The sequence below is a fragment of the Dipodomys spectabilis genome, unplaced genomic scaffold, assembly GCF_019054845.1.
Source record: "Dipodomys spectabilis isolate Male_0828 unplaced genomic scaffold, ASM1905484v1 ptg000001l, whole genome shotgun sequence".
Lineage (NCBI taxonomy): Eukaryota > Metazoa > Chordata > Mammalia > Rodentia > Heteromyidae > Dipodomys > Dipodomys spectabilis.
Genome location: NW_024870678.1, coordinates 8,823,585 through 8,846,168, shown reverse-complemented (window position 1 = coordinate 8,846,168; position 22,584 = coordinate 8,823,585). Strand labels below are relative to the sequence as shown.

Here is a 22,584-nt window from a genome sequence, read left to right as displayed (position 1 = left end):
TGTGCATTTACTTCTCTGGCAACTAGATTTCCTCTGTGTCTTCTCCATCATCATCTTCACCAAAGTTGCCTTGATCTTCTCTGCCCTACTGCCCCTAGTGGTCTTAGCCTCTTTCCTCTTGGCACCTGGTGAAAGCTATCTCTTCTTCTATTCAGTGGAACCAATCAGCTACCACTCATGTTCTATCGTCCAGCACACGCTCAAACCTCTTTCTTTGTATGGCTGCTGCTACTTTCTGAAGCATCTTCCCCTCTCCATTTTCTTGCCTCAGGGCAACTGAACAAGCATTTGAGCCATTGTTATGGGTCAGGCGTTACAGCTGGATTTAGTGGGACAAGAAGCAGGAAGGGATCATTCCTGAGTGCAAAAAATACACAGTCCAGGAGAGTGCTCTTTGCTTCACTGTGGGGATTCTGATTGTCTCATGCATAGGCACTGTGGCACACGACATGGAGAAGTTTCAATTAGCCATGCTGAAGGATGAAGGGAGGGCTAGATGAAGAATAGGATACTTACCTGAAGCCTCAGGGATGACTTAAAGTTCAGACTAAGTGCAGTCCTCAGACCCTATAAGCCTCTCTTGAATAGCTAAGATTACTAGCATGAGCTACCAGCACCCAGTTTACCTCGATTCTTAAACATGATATTCCCCAGAGTTCCAAGTTCAATCAACACATTCTACACACATTATTACAATTGGAGATACAATTACAATTGGAGATAATAGTCCCTCAGATCTCAGCCCCCTCCCCCAGTAGCTAGGATTACAGGAGTGAGCCAACAGTGCCTGGCAAGGAATTCATTCTTGAGTCGGCTGTCTACTTTGCCCTTTCAACACCTTGAATCTGTCATTTGTTTTCTAACACCTACATTTTCTCAAAGCTTTGCCATTACTGCTTCCTGTTATCACTTTCTCAATCGAGTCCTTCATCACCTCTTTACACATTGTTGCAATTGACTCGAATCTCAACTATTTGATGATGAACATATAGAAACTCTCAGTAAGCTTTCCACTCCCATTTCATCTATTTCTAATTTCCTTTCCTTTCTTTTCTTTTTTGGGTGGTACAGAGGAACTCAAGGTTTTGTGCTTGCTACACAGGTACCCCTCGATCCATGCCCCCCAATCCTAATTCCTAGTTTTATAGTAAAAATCCCTTTCATGTTAACTCAGTTATTATAAAATCTTTCATAAGTCAAAACTACTGCCCAGGCGTTCATTCAGCACCATCTTTCACTCTTTTCTTTCTGGTTTAGTGCCCTTCAATAGCAACTTGTGGTCATCAGCCCCACCCCAAGATTTTATTAATAATGCTTCAAAGCCTGGGCTCATCTCTCAGCTTTTGTGTCTTTATTGCTCATGGTTTCCTGTAACATTCTAGCTAAATGCATCAGACAAGATGTAAATGTCTCTTCTTCCAGGAAGTCTTGTTTTCTGCCTCTATCTCATCACCGACTACACTCCATTGCATTCACTTGCTTGTATCTTAACTCATGTAGCTCTCACCAAGTGCCTATACGGACCAGGCATAATTCTATGCCTGAGGACCAGAGAAAAGACAGACAAGATCTGTGTTCTCGGGAGGTTTGCATTCTAGTATGTTCATCATTTTTCAGTGAAGTGTCAATTCCTTAGCAACAGCTGTCTCAACTAATCTTGCCTTTCTACTCTCACTTCTAATACCATTGAGTCACCCTGGAGCCGTTTCTCAGGACTTCCTATCTCTATTGAGGAGAGACCATGTTTAGGATTCCCAGCCTAACACATAGCACACATTACACAGATCATTCATTCACCAGTTATTTCTGAAGACGCCAGACTCTTAGGAAAATTTAATAATCTTCCATTGCATTCGTGATTAAATTGAATGTCCTTACCTGGCTAAATAAGACCTTCCAACTTCGACTTTTTTCTTGGAAAGAAAAATAAGAGATTAACTCTAGCTTATTGCTCAGCCTAAGTTTACTCACACACAATACATAAGATTGCTAATGGATAAAAACACTCTGATCCACATGAAAATATCAAGAAATGAGTATTCTGTTGGTGATTTCACTGACGTGTGGTTCTGCTGTCATTAGAAACAGTTTCTCCTATTGATAAGAGATCAGAGTTACAGGAGAATTTCCCAATTCTTCAATGTAGCCACACAAAACAAAACTCCCAGCTCTGTTGTGCCAAAAGAACAGGTTGTGAGTTTTCCTACTATTACATAAAGTTCAGTCATTAATCCAGAGGGGAGGAAAGGCTACCCAGTCTGAGTATTATTTGAAGCTAAAAGTAGATTTTTGCCAAACAAAAATTAAGCAAGTAAGAGAAGGATATTTTACTTTTTATTTAACTATTGAAGATCTTAAATTGAGTTGGATATAAGTGAAATGATTCTTAGGTCCTTTTTGAAATAAAGTCTCTTCCCTTAAAAAAAAAAAAAAAAAGTCGGACATCGGTGGCTCCTGCCTGTAATCTGCCTGTAATCAGGCTGCCATCTGAGGACTGTGGTTGGAAGCCAGCCCAGGCAGGAAAGTCCATGAGACTCTTATCTCCAATAAACTACTCAGAAAAAGCCAGAAGTGGTGTGATAGCTCAAGTGGTAGAACACTAGCCTTGAGCAAAAGAAGCTCAAGGACAGCATTCAGACCCTGAGTTCAAGGCCCAGAACCAACAAAAAAATAGATAAAAGCAATATTAATTTATAATATTGATATAGTGCTTAAATATTATTTTTAAATGAGATTTAAGCAAAAAAACATACAAAAAGTACCCACAATTCCAATTAACCAGCAATTAATTCTCCACTATGAATTACATAACTCTTTACAAGTTGTCTTTTAAAATTCAAATCGTTTCTCAAGCAGGTACTTACACATTAGTTAAGACTCAGGGAGAAAACATGCAGAATTAAGTGTTTGACTAATTGTGTAATTATATCTTCCCTTGTCCAAATATATACATGGTAAAATATGTTATTCCTAAACTAGAGTCTAGGGAAATAATCCAGCTTTACATACAGGCTAGATAGTAGGACAGACTAAGACCCTCATTAATTCAGGTTCTGTCTTACTCTTAAAAGGAAAGGCCGAGTATAAATGTCCTCTGCCTGTAAAGGTTGTGTGTAAAGCTACCCCCAAATTGGTATTCAATAAATTATGAATAAGAAACTAGCATTTTCACAAATATTGTTAAAATCTTCGTCAACACAGTAATTCAATGACAGTTTTCCAAATTCTTTCTCTCATACAGAAATCTTTCCATAAGTCTTCCAAAAATTTAGAGTAGAAAACAAAATTAATTGTACATCCTCAAAACTTGGATAAGGCTGGGAAGGTGGCTTAGTGGTAGAGAGCTTGCCTTGAATGCACGAGGCCCTGGGTTCAATTCCTCAGCACCACATAAGCAAAAAGAAAAAAGCCGGAAGTGGCTCTGTGGCTCAAGTGGTAGAGTGCTAGCCTTGAGCTGAAGAGCTGAGGGACAGTGCCCAGGCCCAGAGTTCAGGCCCCACGACCAGACCCAAAAAAAAAAAACTTGGATGAAAGGGAGATGGAGAAGAAGGATGTGAATAAATTTAAAATGTAATTATTTAATTGTAACATTTAAAAAAAAACAAGACTACTCAGGAGGCTGAGATCTGGGAGATGGTAGCTGAAAGCCAGCTTGGGAAAGGAACACCCATGAGACTCTTCGCCAATTAACCACCAAAAAAGCTGAAAGTGGATCTGTAGTTCAAGTGGTAGAGTGCCAGCCTTGAGCAAAAAAGCCCAGCAATAGCACCCAGGCCCTGAGTTCAAGCCCTGGAACTGGAAAAAAATCGTGTCTTCTCTCATCCTAATTCCTTTTCCTTTCCTGCTGGCCACAATGCAGAAGTGGTCTTTCCATCTCAATCCTTTGTAAGAAAATGTCAGGTGATTGAAATTTATTACATTGTATAACTCCTTTTATTTTTTTTCTGATAACCTGGCCTTGCATTTACAGCCGAAATCAGGTTACCAGAAAAGTTTTAGCATAAAAAATTAACCAAATATCTTCTGATTTTTATAGTCATTGTTTTGCATCTGTGCATCTGTGGGCTTAATGTGCTTTTTTTATTTACAAGGACATAACTGAAAAGCATGTAAACCTAGAGTTTGAAAACCAGACTGCAAGTACATAGTGAGTCTGTGTTGAAGTGTTTTGCATCTAAAGAGCTATCCATGATAAAAATAGAAACAAATCAAGTCTCCCCATTCCACACACCACTAGACAGGTGGTCAAACCAGAGTAAAAAAGAGTACAGGCTAAGCTTGGAGAATCCTTCTGGGTCCTGCTTGTTCTAGAGAAGATGCAGAAAGGCTCCTGCTTGATCTTCATTAGTGGCTGAACTCCTTTGCAGTAGGAGATAATGATGTTTCAAGTAAATCCAATGAGGGATAGGAAGGAACGAGAGAAAGAGAGAATCATTCAATGATTATAATTCACCTGCACAGAACCATAAACTGTCTTCACCTTCCTTCCCGCCCCTACCCCCCCCCCCATCCCGCTTGTCCCCCAGGGATTTCTATGACTTGGAACTAAAGAATAAGAACTACAGTATGCTTCACATGATGGTTCAAATTCTGTCACATAGAGAATGAAAGGCATGGAGCTACTGAAGCTGCACACAGGGTCCTACAGCTGCTGAGTGTGGCCAGGGACCAACTCTTGGTACTGGTCACATGCCCTTCTGCATTCAGTAATACCCTGTGCTGGCTGGTGTGCTTTCAACTAAGTAGACTTTCTGTTCTAACCATGCTGTGTATAGATAGAAATGTTTGTGTTCTCAGGAAAACCGCTGTCTACAATTTATCTTAAGCAGTTACTGAACTTTTGGGCTTCCTGAGGATGGGAAGCCAATATTCTGCTTGTGTGACTGTAATACTGTGTGACAAATAAAGATCATGGCCATTTAGGTTTTCAACCTACTTGGTCCTTCCAACCCCATCTTTGGTCTGTCTTTCTTCTCCTTAATCCCCTACCAGTTTCTCTCAGGTTCTGAAGTAGTATTGTAGTAACCGGCAAGTGGTGCTAAACAAGGACCCGAAAATGAGGCTATAGGTCAAAGTCAGGCTGAGGGAACCTCTATGTGGTGTGCACATACTATTACTAGATATCTGATTGGCTCGTTCCAACCTGGAATTGTTGCAGCACCTGTTTTTTACTGTTCAATAACATCTTTTTCTTTCTTTTTTTTTAAGTGGCTTGGTTATTTTTAGTTAAAGAAAAACAACCTTTTCCAAGAGCAACTGTGAACTGAAGGTCAGAAGGAAGCTGGATGTGGGCTTCTCCTAAGCAGAGGCTCCAAAGCCAGGAAGCGGGGGAGGAGCCCTCCTGGGAACTCTGGGGTCACTGGAGCTGGGAAGGGAGAAGAATTCCTCCATCTGGTGAAGGTAGAGGGGAGCTGCCAGGCCACACTTGGTCACTGAATTGGCTTATGAGGAATCTGCAGTGATCTCTATTGTTTCACAAGGGATCTATGGTCATCTTTATGGTCTGGTCAGATGACATGATTGACATTATAATTCTTGGAGGGCATTAAATCAAGGAATGACATGGGGAGCCAAGAGTGGCTATTCTGTTGGATTCTGAATCACAATCAGGAAATAGTCCTTATCTGGTGCAACCATAATTTCATTTTTCTTGGAACGAATTCGAAGGAAGGTCAGGTCATTTTGGGGGTCAATTTCACGCACAGTGCTCAGAGCCTTCAAGATGAAGTTATGCATGAGGTTGGCGTGCTGTGTAGTGGTGGGATTGTCCATGGTGCCTTTGATAGGAATGCCTTCTGGACTCACCACGATGATGCCCTGCACTCTCTTCTGGCTCTGAAGTCGCTTCAGTGTCTCTTCCACCACTGCCATCTTGGACAGATGCTGCACCGCCGCGGAGCCAACACTAACTACAGTTCCGTGTCCGCCTGCGTCTGCCAACAGCATCTTTTTCTTGCATGACTATGTATTGCTGATGAAAAAAGTCAAACTATGTCTCTTTTTATTTCTTAGGCCATATTATAACTGGAAAACCAATTCACTCTTAATTGCCTGTACTGAAAACTGATCATTTAAAAACCTGAACTGAGCCAGGTGCCAGTGGCTCAGACCTGTAATCCTAGATACTCAGGAGGCTGAGATCTAAGGATCCTGGTTCAAAGACAGCCTGGGCAGGAAAGTCTGTGAGAGTCCTATCTCCAATTAACCACCAGAAAACTGGAAATGGTGATGTGGCTCAAGTGGTAGAGCGCTTACCTTGGACTGAAGAGCTGAGGGACAGTGGCCAGGCCCAGAGTTCACAACCAAAAAATAAAAATATTTTCAAAAAGTGTTGGGAGACATTAATTAGATTAGACCTAGTCTAAAATTAACCACTGGAGACCTTAAACCTCTGTTTAATATTCTTCAGGGACCTTCTGATACTACTTCCCCCCAGAAGCTGGCTCCTAATGCTCAAAAGGCTTTACAATTAATTAATAAAGTGACACACGTAGCCCTATTAACTTTAATAAACCTGTTTATTTTGTTATTTTGCCCACAGATTATACTCCCACTGGGCTTATTTGTCAACCACAAGGGCCAATAAATTGGTTACTACTCCCTACATCTGGAACTTGAGTCCTTTAATTATATCACCATTTAATTAGCGTGATAATTTTAAAGGGATGACAGAGACTTGGCCCATTATTGGGACAAGAGCTGATCTCATCATTTATCCTTATACCAACTTACAGGTTCGATAGCTCTACAATCCTCGCAGCCCTGGCAAATGGCTTTGGCTGACTTTCCTGGCTCTGTTTCCTCACATTATCCTCCCAATATACTTTGACAAATTTTTAAGACTACTCCCTTTATCTTCCCCCAAATTATTTTTTCCTCTCCTCTGCCCTTCGTGCCTACTGACAGATCCAAGAAAGAAATTGCTGCTGCTAATGTTGATGGTTCCATCCATACTAGGCAAATTCTATCCCACTTCTGTACAAAGAGCTGAGTTGGCTACTGTTATTTTGGCCTTTTCCCTGTATCCTACCACATCCTTTAATCTCTATACTCATAGTAAGTAGTTGCATCAAGTACAAGTAATCATAATTTAATAATTAATTAGTCCAACAGCAGATAAAGAGCTATTTCACCTGTTTCAGTAGGTACAACAATTAATTCATAAAAAGACTTGCCTCCGCACATGGATTATATCATGGTACATTTTCTTTACCAGGCCTATTGGTGAAATGCAGTACTGTGGTGGACCAATCAAGGCCCACAGAAGAAAGATATTATACTTTATTGTCAGTGGACCTGAATAAGCTGAATTTCCATATAAAAGCAGTGATTTTGCATGATTTCTCAACATGTATAGTGTATACATTTATAAATCATGCACATACTGGTGTATTATTTTCTGGTGGTTATATTTTTCTCTGCAACTATATACACAGAGTTTATGTGGAAATGTGAGGAAGAAGGGTTGGTCATCAAAATACCTTTTCTTTCTAGTTAATATCCTTAGGCATACAGGGAGGAAAATTACTATATATACAGGGCTATTTTCTACATTTCCTTGCCCGGAAACATTTGTATTTCTTGTCCTTCCTATTACATTTCCAACCTCACAAAGGAAGTTTTGTTTATATTGTTTCCAAACTTTGTCAGTGTCTTGGTTTCTTTTTCATGAAAAACTATGACAAAACTGCTTTTCTGGCATACCATACGATGTTATAATAAAGTTCAAAAGAGATCACATGTATTAGAATACTTTGAAAGTTATTAGTCACTATTCAAAATATTATTGCTATCCCCATCACAGTCACTATTTTCACAGCAATTTTGTGAGGTGAATAAGTATTAAGGAGAAAACTAAGATCAGTCATATTAGTTTCCTGCTGAGAGCTCTTGATTCATCTAGTAGCCACATGGAAATAAATTCAACTTGCTACTAGCACACCAGTTCATACACTGTCATATCAGGAAAGGGAAGGATTTCTGGAATTCTATATGAACACTTTTTCCTCCTATCTTTGATCTATGTTACTTAAAGCTTGAAACAGACATTAAGCTATTTTATAAATCTTCAAGTAAAATGATTGTTGTAATTTATAAGCCAGTTTCTCTGGTCAAACTAGTTAAACCATGAAAAAGGAGAAAATAGTGGAGCCCAGAGAATGCTTTCCCCATGGCAAAGAAACAGATAGGGCTGGACTACCAAAATTTGCTACTTATGGAGGAATTACTCTATATTACACATGGAAGAGTAAGTCAGAGCAATGTGTGTGTGTGTGAGTGTGTGTGTGTGTGTGTGTGTGTGTGGAGAGAGAGAAAGACTTCCCTTTATTGTATATTTTTTAAAATCTTTTTCCCTATCAGATAGAAAAAAAAATTTGGAGATCAATTTTTTCAGTAGTTGTCACAATAAAAGAAACACAGTCTCTGACTTGGAATTTTGCTGGTAGGAATTTTGACCTCAGAAATGCATATTATGTGTATGCTGCTGGATACAAATTGTGAGTTAATGTGAGACTGTAAAACTACTTGCAGATACTGCCACCTGGTGGGGCATTCTATTTTTACTTTTTCTTTATAAGAAACTGAGACTGTTGGGGCTAGCTTCCTATGAAGGAACTTCGGGGATTTTCCATTGGTGCTTCAAATTCTTCCTAACAGTTGTCACAGAAGACTAACACTAATGGAAATCTCCCTCTGTACCTAATTGAGCACAACTTTATTATTGAATCAATACCTCTTATCCTGTAGTGTCATAAATTCTTTTTAGAATTTATAATGCGTTATGTATTCAAGGAGACCACTGTGTTTTAGAACTTCAAGATTTTATTATTGAACAACCTCTTTGCATAGTTCTTGGAAATCTAATCATGCTAAGCTTCTAAAAACAGATGCTTAGTTAACAATTTGCAGGTGAATGAGAGGGAGAAAAAATAAACAAAATAGCCAATTTTTAACTCCTCTAAAAAAAAACTCCACTAAAAAAAAATTATTTATTTTCAACCCTGAAAAAAATTGCCAGGTTGAGTTGCCCAGCATATCTACTTGGTAAGTTGTGTCCTAGATACCACTGCAAACCGGATCTATTGTACATTGTCAGTTTAAAACTTTCTCTATGGAAAGGTCAGAAAAAGAGGGGGGAACTCAGAGCAGTATATCTTTAGGGTACAATAGTGTAGGGATTGGAAATGTAAACTACATGAATCAAAAACAAGTCTGGAAGGAACAATACTAAAAATAGTACATTTAAACCCTTGGACTGAAAAATAACCAAATACACTGGGAAACTAGAGTGGATTCATAACAAGAGCGATTGTTAGTTTGCTTTTTTTCTCTCTCATCACTTTTTTTTTCTGTACATTTTGTCTTATATGTAAGTTTATCTGTTTGGGGGAGTTAGTAAAGAGAAACACAGAAATAGTGGGACAAAGGGTGAACAAATGCAGCCGAGATACTCACTAGACTCTATGTTGAAAATGAACTATACAACTTGTGGGAGGGTTAGAGGGGAAAACTGTGAGAAAAGGAGGGAAGAGGTAACACTGTTCAAAAGAAATGTACTCATTACCTGTCTTATGTAACTGTAACCCATCTGTACATCACCTTTTTAATAACAATAAAAAATATTTTTAAAGACGAAAAAACATAAAAGAAACAGACTTTTCTCAGGTTATCAGCCTAGAACAGTATCCAGCACATAGAAATCACTGACAATATTGGCTTGTTTGACAAGAAATGTACTCATTATTTTACTTATGTAACTGTAACCCTGTATAAAGCACCTTTACAACAAAATAAAATAAATTTTGGGGGTGAGGGGAATGGGAAGGGAAAGGAAAAGGAAACAAAGGAGGAGGCAACAGTGCTTGATAAGCAATGTACTCATTATCTTGCCCATGTAATTGTAACCCCTCTGTACGGTATTTTCACAATAAAAATTTTGAAAAATAAAAATAAAAATTTTAAAAAATAAAAAAAATGTAGATTAACCCAAAAATGGCTTTGTAGCTAAAGAAAACTTGGACTAAGATTTCTCCTCAAGCTCTATGCAAGTGAAAATGTAAATAATTTGTTTTATCTAGACCATTACCAAATGGTGAGATTTTTTTTTAACCCATTAGGGAAAGAGAATAGAATGGAATTGTTCTTTCTCTATTGACTAGAGTCCTGTTCACTGGCCTTGCACCAGTAAGCATATAATAACTAGGGAAGTCTGGGTGTTCTGTGAAACACTTGATCTGTTCCAGAAAAATAAACTTAGCTAGTTTAATGTTCCTTAATGAGACATTGGCTTTCTAGCAGAAATAGTTTTAGAGAGATAGTTTCTAGGAGAGTTATCTTAAGATATTCCCCTACAGTGATTATAAACTATGTCTAAGAAAACATTGTTAGGAGCGATGGGTGACAATGTTATCAAACACTTTGTGTCCATTACTGTTTTGTAAAATGGGAACTTCTTTGTACAAGCACTTAAAGATAATAAAAAAATTTTAAAATAATAAAGAAAGAAAGCATGTTCTAGCCAGGCACCTGTGGCTCATGCCTGTAATCTTAGCTACTCAGAAGGCTGAGATCTGAGGATAGCAGTTCAAAGCCAGCCTAGGGAAGAAAAGTCCACGAGACTCTTATCTCCAATTAACCACCAGAAAACCAGAAGTAGAGTGGTAGCCTTGAGCTGCAGGATTCAGGGACAGCAGCACCCAGGCTGAGAATTCAAGCCACATGACCAACAACAGGAGGAGGAGGAGGAAGAGGAGGGGGGAGGGGGAGGGGGAGAGAAACATATTCTAAACTGGATGCCTCTGGCTCACGCTTATAAACCTAGCAACTCAGGAAGCTGAAATCTGAGAATCATGATTCGAAGCCAGCTCAGGCAGACAAATCTGAAACTCTACTCTCCAATTAACTAGCGAAGATCTGGGGGTGGAGGTGTGGCTCAGTTGGTAGAATGCTACACTTAAGCTAAGTAAGAGTGGAAACACTAGTACTAGATCACATGTGCACACATGCACACACATGCACACACACACACAAACATGGAAGACTTTTCAAGTAGCATGATGGTGGGAAAATTCGAATATTGTTTATATCAACAGGCTTTCTCAAATAGGATTCCATTCAGTGCAGTTCTGTAAATATTTATCTGGAGACAGTTGTGTGCTAGACAGCCTGATAGGCAGTGGAGACAAGAAGTTAAAAGACTTCCCTTCATCCATTGATTAGTTAACAAATATTATTAATTATCTCCCAGGTGCTGATTTTTTTTTCTGCTATATCCTGGAATACAATCACAAATCCTCCAGCGAGCTCACAATCCTCTCCATACAAAAGGTTTCCTGGGTTAAAATGTTCTTGGGTTTGGGGACTGGTTCAAAAATACAAACGGAAGAAACCACATCTTTTGATATAGTTATGTGCACCAGTTGACTTCCTTTCCTATCTTGCTTGATTTTTATCTACTAATCCCACTTGACCCAGGCCACTACTGCTCTGTCTCCAGCTCTCAGACTTGGTAGGTTTGAGGTCATCATTGTATAAACCGATGAAAGAGAGAAAATCCAGTTCTACAAATGAGACCAAGACATAACAGAAACGATTTGTCTGTGACTGTGACTCTTAAGTCACACACCTGAGATATAGTTGTGTGTGAAGGCAAAGCCCACGGTCCTGCTAATGTTACCCCAGCCTCTAAATGCCAATTTCTTTACAGGGGCCGGGTGAACAAGGTTGCTCATCCATCCTCTTCAAACATTCATATGTGAATGACATCGGTCTAGGAGTCAGAGAGAAGGGGCGGTTTTTCAGAATCTGATTAGGAAAAGAACATGTGAAAATCCAACAAGAAACCTAAAAAGGCGCTGTGAGGCATGGAAAGCTCCTCAGTGGAGTGAGCAGAGGAAGGCGGCAGGAGAACTGGACAGCTGGACACGTACCTGGCTAGGACCTGCTGCTAGTGCAATACAACAAAGAATTTTTCAGGTAGCCGGTTGTCTCCCATCTTTGAAGCTGAATTTTTATTCCCCTTTATGGCTAAAGCAAAGTGGAAATCGACAGAAGCAAAGTGTATTTTGAAGGAGTTTGGAGAGTTTGTGGCTTACTGAAAAATAGAAAACACTGCACTGGTGGCTATAATCCTAGCTACTCCCAAAGCCGAGATCTGAAGGTAGTGGTTCAAACCAACCCCAGCAGGAAAATGATAACACTCTTATTTCCAATTAACTCCTTCCCCCCTCCCCCAAAAAAAAGCTGGAAGTGGAAGTATGGTTCAAGTGGTAGAGTGGCAGCCTTGAGTGAAAATCTGAGGGACAACACCCAGGTCCTGAGTTCAAGCCACGGTATTGCGCGTGCAGAGAGACAGAGAGAGACAGAGAGAGACAGAGAGACAGAGACAGAGATAGAGAGTCAGAGGAGAGGCAGGAACTCAAGTCATTTTGCCTAGGAAAGAAAAAGGGTGTAGAGTTTGGGGTGGGGTGAAGTGCTAACTTTAGATCAGAAAGCTGGCTGAGTACCCCTAACCCATCTTGGGTGGACAGTTGAAGTGGATCGAGGGTGGGGATGGGGAGGGGGTTACGGTTATTCTCTTGGGCACGAACAATAGGACCAAGACTGACTAATGAAATAAGCTTAAAAGGAGCCGCAGCAGCCGTCCCGGCCCCCTCCCCGCGGAGAGCCTGCGCACTGGGCAGTTCTCAGCCTCGGGGGCTGGGGCCTGGGGCCGCGGCCGGGGCGGGGACAGGGGGCGGAGTGTGGGCCCCTTGGGGCTCCCGCGGCTCCCCCACCCCCACCCCGGCTGAGAGAGGGGTGTGCGGGGCTGCGGGGAGAACGCTGCGCGCGGCGGCAGGTGCGGGTGCGGGGTGCGGGACAGGCAGCATGCTCCCAGCTTTGGGAGGCTTCCTGCGCCTCGGCTTGGGGTCCCGGGTCTGGGTTCCTTGGCCCCAGAGCCTACCCCGTTATGCCAGCGGCGGGACCCCCCGAGGTCAAGGTGAGCCAGCGTCGGGGAGAACGGCCGGGGAGAGATGGCACTGCTGGGGAGACAGGCTGGGGGAGAGGGACTCGGAGCCTGGGGCGCGGGGGGGGGGGGGGGTTCCAGGTTTGATCCGCCTGTCCCCTCGCCCATCCCCGCAGAGAAGCTCCACGGGGTCCCCGCGCAGCTCAAGCCTTCGCAGTTCGACAAGAAAATCCTGCTGTGGACCGGGCGCTTCAGATCCGTGCAGGACATCCCACCGCGCGTCCCGTAAGTGTGGCGCGGGGAGGGGGTGGGGGTGCGGGGCGAGGGTGGGGGAGGGGTGCGGGGAGGGGGAGGAGCTGGGGGGAGGGAGTCGTTCCGTGCCCCTCCCGCCGCTGCGCACCTCCCGCCGCTGCGCACCTGGGGGCCAAGGCGGCCACAGAGCCATCAAGTTCTTTGCCATAACATCCCCTCCAGTATGGCTTATCTTACGGGGGGGGCCGGGGGGGAAGATGGCAGACGGTTATTGCCCACATCCATCATGGCCCAGTTACCACCCTACCCCCACCCCGAACCCCACCACCACCACCAAGAGCTCCCAGGTGCCCAGCAATGGACTTTGAGGCCAAGCAGAAATCACCTGCCCCCAGTGGGTGCTGGCACCAGACAAGGGAGAGGGGCTGTGAGGTGGAAATCTGCTCCCTGATCCACCCAAGGAAGGGGTTGTTCCTTGGTCATTCCATCTGGGGTTGCTAGAGCGTCTCTGGGAAGAAACCTCATCCACGAGGCGGCCTCCTCTTTTCAGAGTGGGAGGCTAGATTCTTCTGGGGAGCCTAGATTCTTCTCCAACTCTCTGGGTACCAGGTTGACTACTACCACTGGAAAGCCAGGGCCCTCAGCAAGCTTGGCCTCTTCCTCCTCCCTTAAATTCACTTACTAGCTTGCAAGTTACCAAAAGCAACTCAAATAAATGGAAGAGGAAAAACCAAATGTGATGGGCAATGTAGAGTCAATAAAGAATTCTGAAACAATTTGAATCCTCCTTGGATCGAGAGTTATGTAATGAGAACTAGACATGGAATTTGAAATAGCGTGGCCTTTTAACACCTGTTTCCACAATTATTCAACTACAGAAATATTTTCTAATATCTGGTGATAAAAAATGAACTGCTTTCTCAAGATCTGTAGACTCCAAACTGTAACCTAGGCGTGAAGCATGAATTTGCCTCAGAAAAGCATTTAGCAGCACAAGCTCTGATGATTAAATTGTAATTGGTACTTGGGAATGTAAGGCTTTAAATCCCAACTGAAGAAATAAAAACAACAGAAAACAAAACACCACCCTCCATTTGTTTGTTTTGATATCTGGAGTTTTAACAGAGATATCAAGAATGTAAACAACCGGTAGTACTGTAAATTACTGTTTGTCAAGAGGGTCTGTGTCCAGTATTACATTAGAATAGCTGTGTGGAGGAAGAGAGCCATTTTACAGAAAACACAATTTCCTCAGGATCACAGTAGAAAAAAGCATTATGTACTATTTCTAACAAAAAGCAAAATGCTGATTAAAAGCATTATAGCTTTAAGCTAGAAGCATGAAAGTACTTGAATAGTTAGCATATACTAATTTTGCCAAGGGATGTTATATTTCATTATATATAATGCATATAATGTACTTTAATCGAATTTGCCCCCCTCTGTCTCATTCTTATTCTTCCTCTTTTTAAGCTAATTTTAACCAGGTGTAATTGTTCTATATTCATACATGCATATGAAGTACTTCAATTACATTCTCCTTCACTCTCCTTTCCCTCTTCAATGTTTTTCATTTTATTATTTTAAATAAATCTTTTAAATGTATTTCTACATAGGATGGATATTCCTATTAAGTTTTTAGAGTGTAAATAGCTTTCATCTTATGTTTTTAATGGATATTTAATTGGCAAGTGAACTATAATTTTTGTACCATACATGAATTATATTTAAAAATAACTGTACTTTTTTCTCTGTGCTAAACTAATTTGATATAACAAATCAAAGCTAGATGGACAGGTAAAAAAGACCAGATCTGTTCAGTTCCATCTGGAATAAAAGCTAATACTGCTTTCCAAGCTAGTGACTACTCATTGAACCTGCTTGTAGCTAACACTTTAAACTTATATTCTTCCAAAAATATAATGAGTACAAGCTAAATACAGAAAAGTTAATTTTTTATTATGTATTTTTATTAGCTAATATTAGTTATACAGAGGATTTCACTTTTATATTTCCACATGTGTTTACAATATATTCCTATCAATCTAACATGCTTCACTTTTTTTATCCTTCCCTTCCTTCCTTTCCTTTCTTTCTTTCCTTTCTTCCTTCCTCTCCTCTTCCTTTCCTTCCTTCTTTCCTTCCTTCCTTCGTTCCTTCGTTCCTTCCTTCCGTGTGTGTGTGTGTGTGTGTGTGTGTGTGTGTGTGTGTGTGTGTGTGTGTGTGTGTGCTAGGGCTTTGCACTCAGGGTCTGGGCACTGTCCCGGAGCTTTTTCCATTCAAGTCTAGTCTATCACCAAAGCCACAGTGCTACTTTCAGCTTTTTTGTACTTAATTGGAGATGAGTCTCACAGCCTTTTCTTTCCAGGCTGGCTTCAAACCAGATCCTCAGATCTCAGCCTCCTGAGTAACTAGGATTACAGGAGTGAACCACTGATGTTCAGCTACAGTTTTTTTTTTTTCATTTTTAGTAAGATTTTTTTATTCTGAAAATACCGTAGAGGGGTTACAATTACATGAGCAAGGTAATGAGTACATTTCTTATCAAGCATTGTTGCCTCCTCCTTTGTTTTTCCCTTACCATCCCTACCCTCCCATCTCCATGACTACACTCTCCCCCCCCAACTCCCCACCCCCACTCCCCACCTCCCCCACCCCCCCCACCCCCCATCCCCCTCACCCCCCACCCCCTCCACCCCCACCCCCCCCCTGCCAAAATTGTAAAGTTCATTCTTTGACATAGCATCTTGTACATCTCATTGTTGCAATGGGTCTACCTGTATCCCTATTTAAACAATTTGTTTTTTTCTTTCCCCTCCCCAAATTATACCAACATCAAAAACAGTGAAAACAGGGGTTATACTGTGGGGGAGGGACATACAAAGCAACAAAAAAATCACCTTATAAATAAGTTAGAAACAATAGCAAGAAAGAAAAACCACCTGAATCCTTATCTTGAAAAATTGCAACCTGTCTTCTTAGAATTTTTGAAAAAAAAATTAACTACCTTCTATTTAAACTCAACATTAGATGGAAACAAATGGCACTAGATGCAATCTCAAGGATAAGTACTTGTGGTTCATGCCTGTTAGCCTAGCTATGTGGGAGGCTGAGACAGAGAAGATCACACTTCCGGCCAGCCTGGGCGGAAGAGTCCACAAGACTCCATCTCATTGGAAAAAGGCCAATTGCCTGTCCTCCTAGCCATAATGGGAAGCAAAATATAGAGGATTGTGGTTCGGATGTATACCTGGCAAGAAACAAAATGTTATCTCAAAAATACTGAGGGCAGGGGCTGGGAAGATGGCTCAGTGGTAGAGCACTTGCCTTGCATACCTGAGGCCCTGGGTTCGATTCCTCAGCACCACATAAACAAAATGAAAAAAGCCGGAAGTGGCGCTGTGGCTCAAGCGGTAGAGCGCTTGCCTTGAGCTGAAAAGCTGAGGGATAGCGCCCAGGCCCAGAGTTCAAGCCCCATGACCGGACCAAAAAAAAAAAAAAAAAAAATACTGAGGGCATTGAGGCATGGCTCTCTGATAGAGCACTTGCCTAGCAAGCAGAAGGCCAATACCACCACCAATCATCGTCATCATCATCACCATCTTCTTCATCATTATCATCAAACACTATACTTATATAATGTATATATTACTATAAATGGTTAATATAAAAGTTCCACAGGCATGACTTCTTTGGTAACACTAGTTTGTAAGTAGTATTGCTAAAAAAATCTTATCTCTCATAGAACGTTATTAATAAAAATATAAATTAATATCTACTTCCCAAGGTAACTATCAAATTTCAGATTAATAAGAGTAAGAGGGGTTTTTTTTGGGGGGGGAGGGTTGTTAGTTGTGGGGTTTGGACTCTGGGCCTAGGCGCTGTCCCTGAGCTCTTCAGCTAAGACAAATGCTCTACCACTTGAGCCACAGTGCCACATCCTACTTTCTGGTGATTTATTGGAGATAAGCATCTTATGCACTTTCCTGCCTGGACTAGCTTTGAACTTCCATCTTCAGATCTCAGCCTCCTGAGTAGCTAGGATTACAGGCATGAGCCACTGGCACCCAGCTAACAGTTTTGGTTTTGTTTTTGAGTATTTTTGTTTTGAGTATTTTTTTGAACCCTGAGCCATACAATTGCTAGGCAGATACCTACCATCTGAGCCATACCTCCTTTTGCCTTTTTTTTTTTTTTAAAAAAAGATCTTGCTTTGTTCCTAGGTCTTCCTGAGCTGCCATTCTCCTGTTTGAGCTTCCCTGTGTGGCTGGAGATGACAGGCACTCAGCCACTGAAAGAAATGGAATCTCCAGAACTTTTATCCCTGTCCTCTCTTTGATCCTGGGTCCCCTGTTCTCCACCTGTATTACAGGCTAGAGTCACCACCACACCCATTCTTTTGTCTTTTTTTTTTTTTTGAAAAATTATTGTAATTTTGATCACTTCTTACATGAAGCTATGAAGGAAAGACCCTTTCTCTGACAGTTATTTACACAAAATGTTTAATGGTCTCTTTTGAAAATAGGATTGGTGGGGGGAAAGACTGTGGGGGAATGTTGAAAATGGGTTTATAAAAACCTGCTTAAATGGCTTTAACTCCTACTTTTAGTTAATGAACAAAGCTATCATTTCTTTTTTATAGCAATTGTGATGAAGTGATTACATAAATTTCACAAATTTCACAGTATTGTGGGATAGTGATACTTAGTTAAAATCACAAGCACATTCTAACCTTCATAGGGCAAATTGTCTTTATTGTGGTCTATAAAGTTTGTGAGTTCTATGAGTTTTGACAATAGTTATTTCTTCCGCATTGGGTGATATGTACATTTCTTTCCTTTTGCTCAGTGTCAGCTGTTCCCTCTTTCCCACTCATTCCCTCCCTCCCACAGCTGTCATTGAGTTGCTTAGTTTGTTTTGATCAATGACCAGTGCAGCTGATGGGTCCTGCTGTTGTTTGTTTTCCCATTTCCCTCTGTTTCTGTATCCTCCTCCTAGTTTCCCTCCGATGTGCACAAATATACCATATATGTGGTCAGTAGCATGGGGTCATTTGGTAATGATTCAACCAGCTGAGTGGAGGTCCTTTAATTTCTCGAGTCCTGTTTACTTTGTCATATCTCCTTACGTTTTGTAAAAAGCCATAATTTCTTATGGTTTCATTTTGAGCAATTGGAAATTAAATATTCTGTACTATACTTTCATAGCGGCTAACACTACCTTAAGATCTCAACTTGAGGAAGTGGCGCTGTAGCTCAAGTGGTAGAGCGCTCGCCTTGAGCTGAAGAACTGAGGGATAGCGCTCAGACCCCAAGTTCAAGCCCCACGACCTACCAAAAAAAAAAAAGATCTCAACTTGAATAGAACACCTAATAATTTGGAATCAGTGACTAACTGGCAAGCAAAATAAATCATTATTTATCATGCCTGTCACAAACCATATCGACAAAATATTTAATCTTGGTTTAGGCCTGAAATGATAGACGCTGCAAGAAACAAAGCTCGAGTGAAAGCCTGTTACATAATGATTGGACTCACGATTGTGGCCTGCTTTGCAGTGATCATTTCTGCCAAAAGGGTGAGTATGTCCCTAAAAGAGAGAGAACCTAGGGATAGATCAGTGGCAGAGCACTTGCCTAGCTTGTGTGAGACCCTAGGTTCAATCCCAGCATTCCACCCACCAATCTTCATTGTGCCTAATGCTATGATTCTCAGGTTCTCTAGTGTATACATGAGCCCACTAACTTCACACTGGAACTAAGACCCATTAAGCTTACTGTTACATAAATACACCCATTCAATCCTACTAGCTTAGAAAATAATCTGTCCTTTTAATATTGTTCTCATTAAATGGAAACTAGAAAACCCTGGGCTAAGAAATCAAACATGCAAGAAAGAGATCCGGTCATTTCTTGATCTTAACCTGTATTAGGTAAATGACTACTCGATAAGGTACTATAAGTGACTACCTACTAAGTTCATGCTTCTCAAGTTTTTATGCATCTTTTAATGGTTAGTAAATTGCCTCAGCAACAAAAACCATAAATATTAGGTCTCCTCTCCCTGCACCAAGATAAATGCCTACTTTCCTTGTGAGATCCCTGGACCCTGAGAGGAATTTCAGTTACTTCATACATTTTTCTGATGCTTTCAGTCTATCCCAAAGCCTTTAAGTCCAATTATCCCATCTTGGCTATTTTCCTTGAACCACCTGGCATTTCTGGTAGTGGAAGATTCCCTTTTATGATTTTGGGCTTACATATTATGTTTTATCCAACAAATTTGTCTGTGCATATAGAAGGATGGGAATTGGGGAAAGGGCCAGATTTTGACATTAACTGTCTTGCAGACTGGAAGTCTAGACATGTAACTTTTTTCCATAATAAAGAAGTTTTCCTAAGGAACTATGACATGTTTTTCTTTTCTATTGTTCTTAACTAAAATATAAGTTCTTCTAAAGAGTCACAAGGCCGTGTGTTCTGTTTAACAGGCTGCAGGACGACATGAATCTTTAACAAGTTGGAACCTGGCAAAGAAAGCAAAGTGGCGTGAAGAAGCTGCAATGGCTGCACAGGCTAAAATGAAATGATAGTCTAAGTGGCCATTACTATCATCAGCAACAATAAATGATAGGTAAAACAATATATTTAAGAAATATTTGCTATGATTTTACTATCCACAAGTATAAGACCTTTCTAAAATATTACCAAACTATATATAACTTGGTAAGTTTTACACGGTGAATATGTCTGCATCAACTACCCAGGTCAAAGGCAGAAACTAATGAAATAAATTTTTAAAAAGACCTAGATGATCACCATAGTCAAATTTGGCAAGTGTCATTGAGATAAACAAGAAAATACATTGGAAATGAGAAAAGGGAGCAAAGCTCATTCCATACAGTTTGCTAAAAGATCTTTAAAGAGCCAAGTATGGTGATGTACAGTTGTAATTCTATTGGTTAAGAGGCTGAGACAGTAAGGTGGTAAGGTTGGGGCTGGGGCTACATTGTAAGTTCAAACCTAGCCTCAGATATATAGTCTGTCTAGAAGAAAAGTATGGACTGGAAAGCCATTTTTTACCACCAAAATAGAACAGTAAGGACTAGTCTGAAACAACTAAACTACAGATAAAAATAAGAAACAAACAGCAGATGTCAGGTGTGGGTAGTGGTTTGTGAAATAAAAGAAACAAATTAGTTGAGCTCTAAGGTTGTTCATTTTGTTTCCTTGGATGTTTGAGGGCTGCAGGTGATACAAAGGAAACTTTGGAGGCCTGCATTGTGGGGAGATGGAGTCTTCAGCTAAGGTGACCACATGGTTATTACCCAAGACTATTCCTCAGAGAAGTGGCAAGTTTTTAGAGTTCAAAGATGGCTGTAATAGTTTTATTTCTGCCAGCTCAGCAGAAATACCTTGTAGCTCAAGGTTATCAGTGCTCAGAATGGGAGGTGTATCTGGAAAATGCTGCTTAGTAACTTCCTCACAAAGGTTAATAGTGTAAAAGAATAATTTAAATGTGGGTCCTAACAGAGTTAAAAACCAAGCACCAGGTTGATTCTCCATGTCTTAACTATTGTGAATAGTAAGAAAAAACAGGAAAGCCACTATCTCTTTGGTATGATGATTGTTGGGGTTGTTTTCTTTTGGTGCCGGTCCTGAGGCTCAAACTCAAGGCCTGGGTGCTGTCCCTGAGCTTTTGTGCTTAAGGATAATGCTCTACCACATGAGCCATTGTTCCACCAGCTTTTTTTGGTAGTTAACTGTAAATAATTGTCTTGCAGATTCTTCTCTGCCAGGGCTGGCTTTGAATCTTTTTTTTTTTTTTTAACTTTCTATTATCTTTTTGTTTTTTTCTTTTTGCTTATGTGGTGCTGAGGAATCGAACCCAGGGCCTCATGCATGCAAGGCAAGTGCTCTACCACTGAGCCACCTTCCCAGCCCAACTTTTTTTAATTGTAAAAATACTGTACAGAGGGGTTTCAGTTATATGAGCAAGGTAATGAGTACATTTCCTATCCAGCATTGTTGCTTCCTCCTTGGCTTTGAATCTTGATCCTCAGATCTCAGACTTCTGAGCAGCTAGGATTATAGGCATGATCCACCAGTTCCTGGCTGGTATAATTTTGTATCCTTAGAATACATCTCAAGTGGGCTTCAATATCATTAGCACTCAGAGAAATACAAATTAAAACCATGATAAATATCAAGTTACAATGGCTTTTTTTGTTGTCAGTTGTGGGGTTTCAACTCAAGGTTTGGGTGCTGTCCTGGAGCTTTTTAACTCAAGGCTAGCACTCTTAACCACTTTGAGCCACAGCACCACTCCCAATTTTCTGGTGGCCAATTAGAGGGAAAAGTCTCAAAGACCTTCCTGCTTGGGGTAGCTCTGAACTGCAATCTTCAGATCTCAACCTCCTTGAGCAACTAGGACTAGGCCAAAATAATAAATGTTGCAGAGGATGTAGGAAAAAGAAAACAATATACTGTTGGTGGCAATATAAACTATAATTACTGCCGTGCTGAAGAATATAAAAGCACCTCAAAACATTGAAAATAGATGAATCATAAAGGTCTTGCTTTTTTTGGTTTTTGTCAGACGTGGGGCTTGAACTCTGGGCCTAGGCGCTGTCTCTCAGCTCTTCAGCTCAAGGCTAGCGCTACCACTTGAGCCACAGCTCCACTTCTGCTTTTTTTTTTTAAATCTTACAATTTAGTCTTTAAATTATAAATTGATGTGGTTGAGGTTAGGTCTATAAGATCTACTATCTTAGCCAGGCTCACGCCTGTAATCCTAGCTACCTAGGAGGCTGAGAACTGAGGATCACGGTTCAAAGCCAGCCCGGGCAGGAAAGACCATGAGATTCCCATCTCCAATAAACCACTAGAAAACCAGAAGTGGCTCTGTGGCTCAAGCAGTTGAGCACTCGCCTTGAGCTGAAGAGCTGAGGGACAGTGCCTAAGCCCAGAGTTCAAGCCCCATAACCGCCCCCCCCCAAAAAACAGATCTACTATCTTGTCACTGTTGCTTCTGTTCTCTTCCTTTTCCTTTTCTTCTCTCTCTTTTTTTTTTGGTTGCACTGTTCCTTTCTCTGAATGTTTTTTGGATTAACCAACTATGTTTTGATTCTGTGTATCTCCTTTGTTAGTTTTATATAGATAAAATGCTAACCAATAACAGCCATTTAGTTTTGCTCCCTGTTAGCAAAACACATTAAGTGAAATCAAATGAAATAGACACATTCATATAAATGCAACTGTAAAATAATATTTTATTATTTTTAATATAGGGCTGTAATATTTTATAATATTGCATAATTCTTGTGTTTATTTAGTTAGGTAACAATATCCTCCCTTTACCTTACTTCCCAATCAAAATGTAAAGAA

At 40.8% G+C, this 22,584-nt stretch overlaps 1 protein-coding gene across 1 annotated transcript; it reads right to left on the bottom strand.

The window, feature by feature from the left end:
* Window positions 1-5,481: 5,481 nt before the first annotated feature.
* Window positions 5,482-5,902, bottom strand: LOC122123574 (dynein light chain roadblock-type 1-like). Its single transcript, XM_042697980.1, has one exon. The coding sequence runs from the start codon at window positions 5,869-5,871 to the stop codon at window positions 5,581-5,583; it is 291 nt and encodes a 96-aa protein (XP_042553914.1). The 5' UTR covers window positions 5,872-5,902; the 3' UTR covers window positions 5,482-5,580.
* Window positions 5,903-22,584: the final 16,682 nt, after the last annotated feature.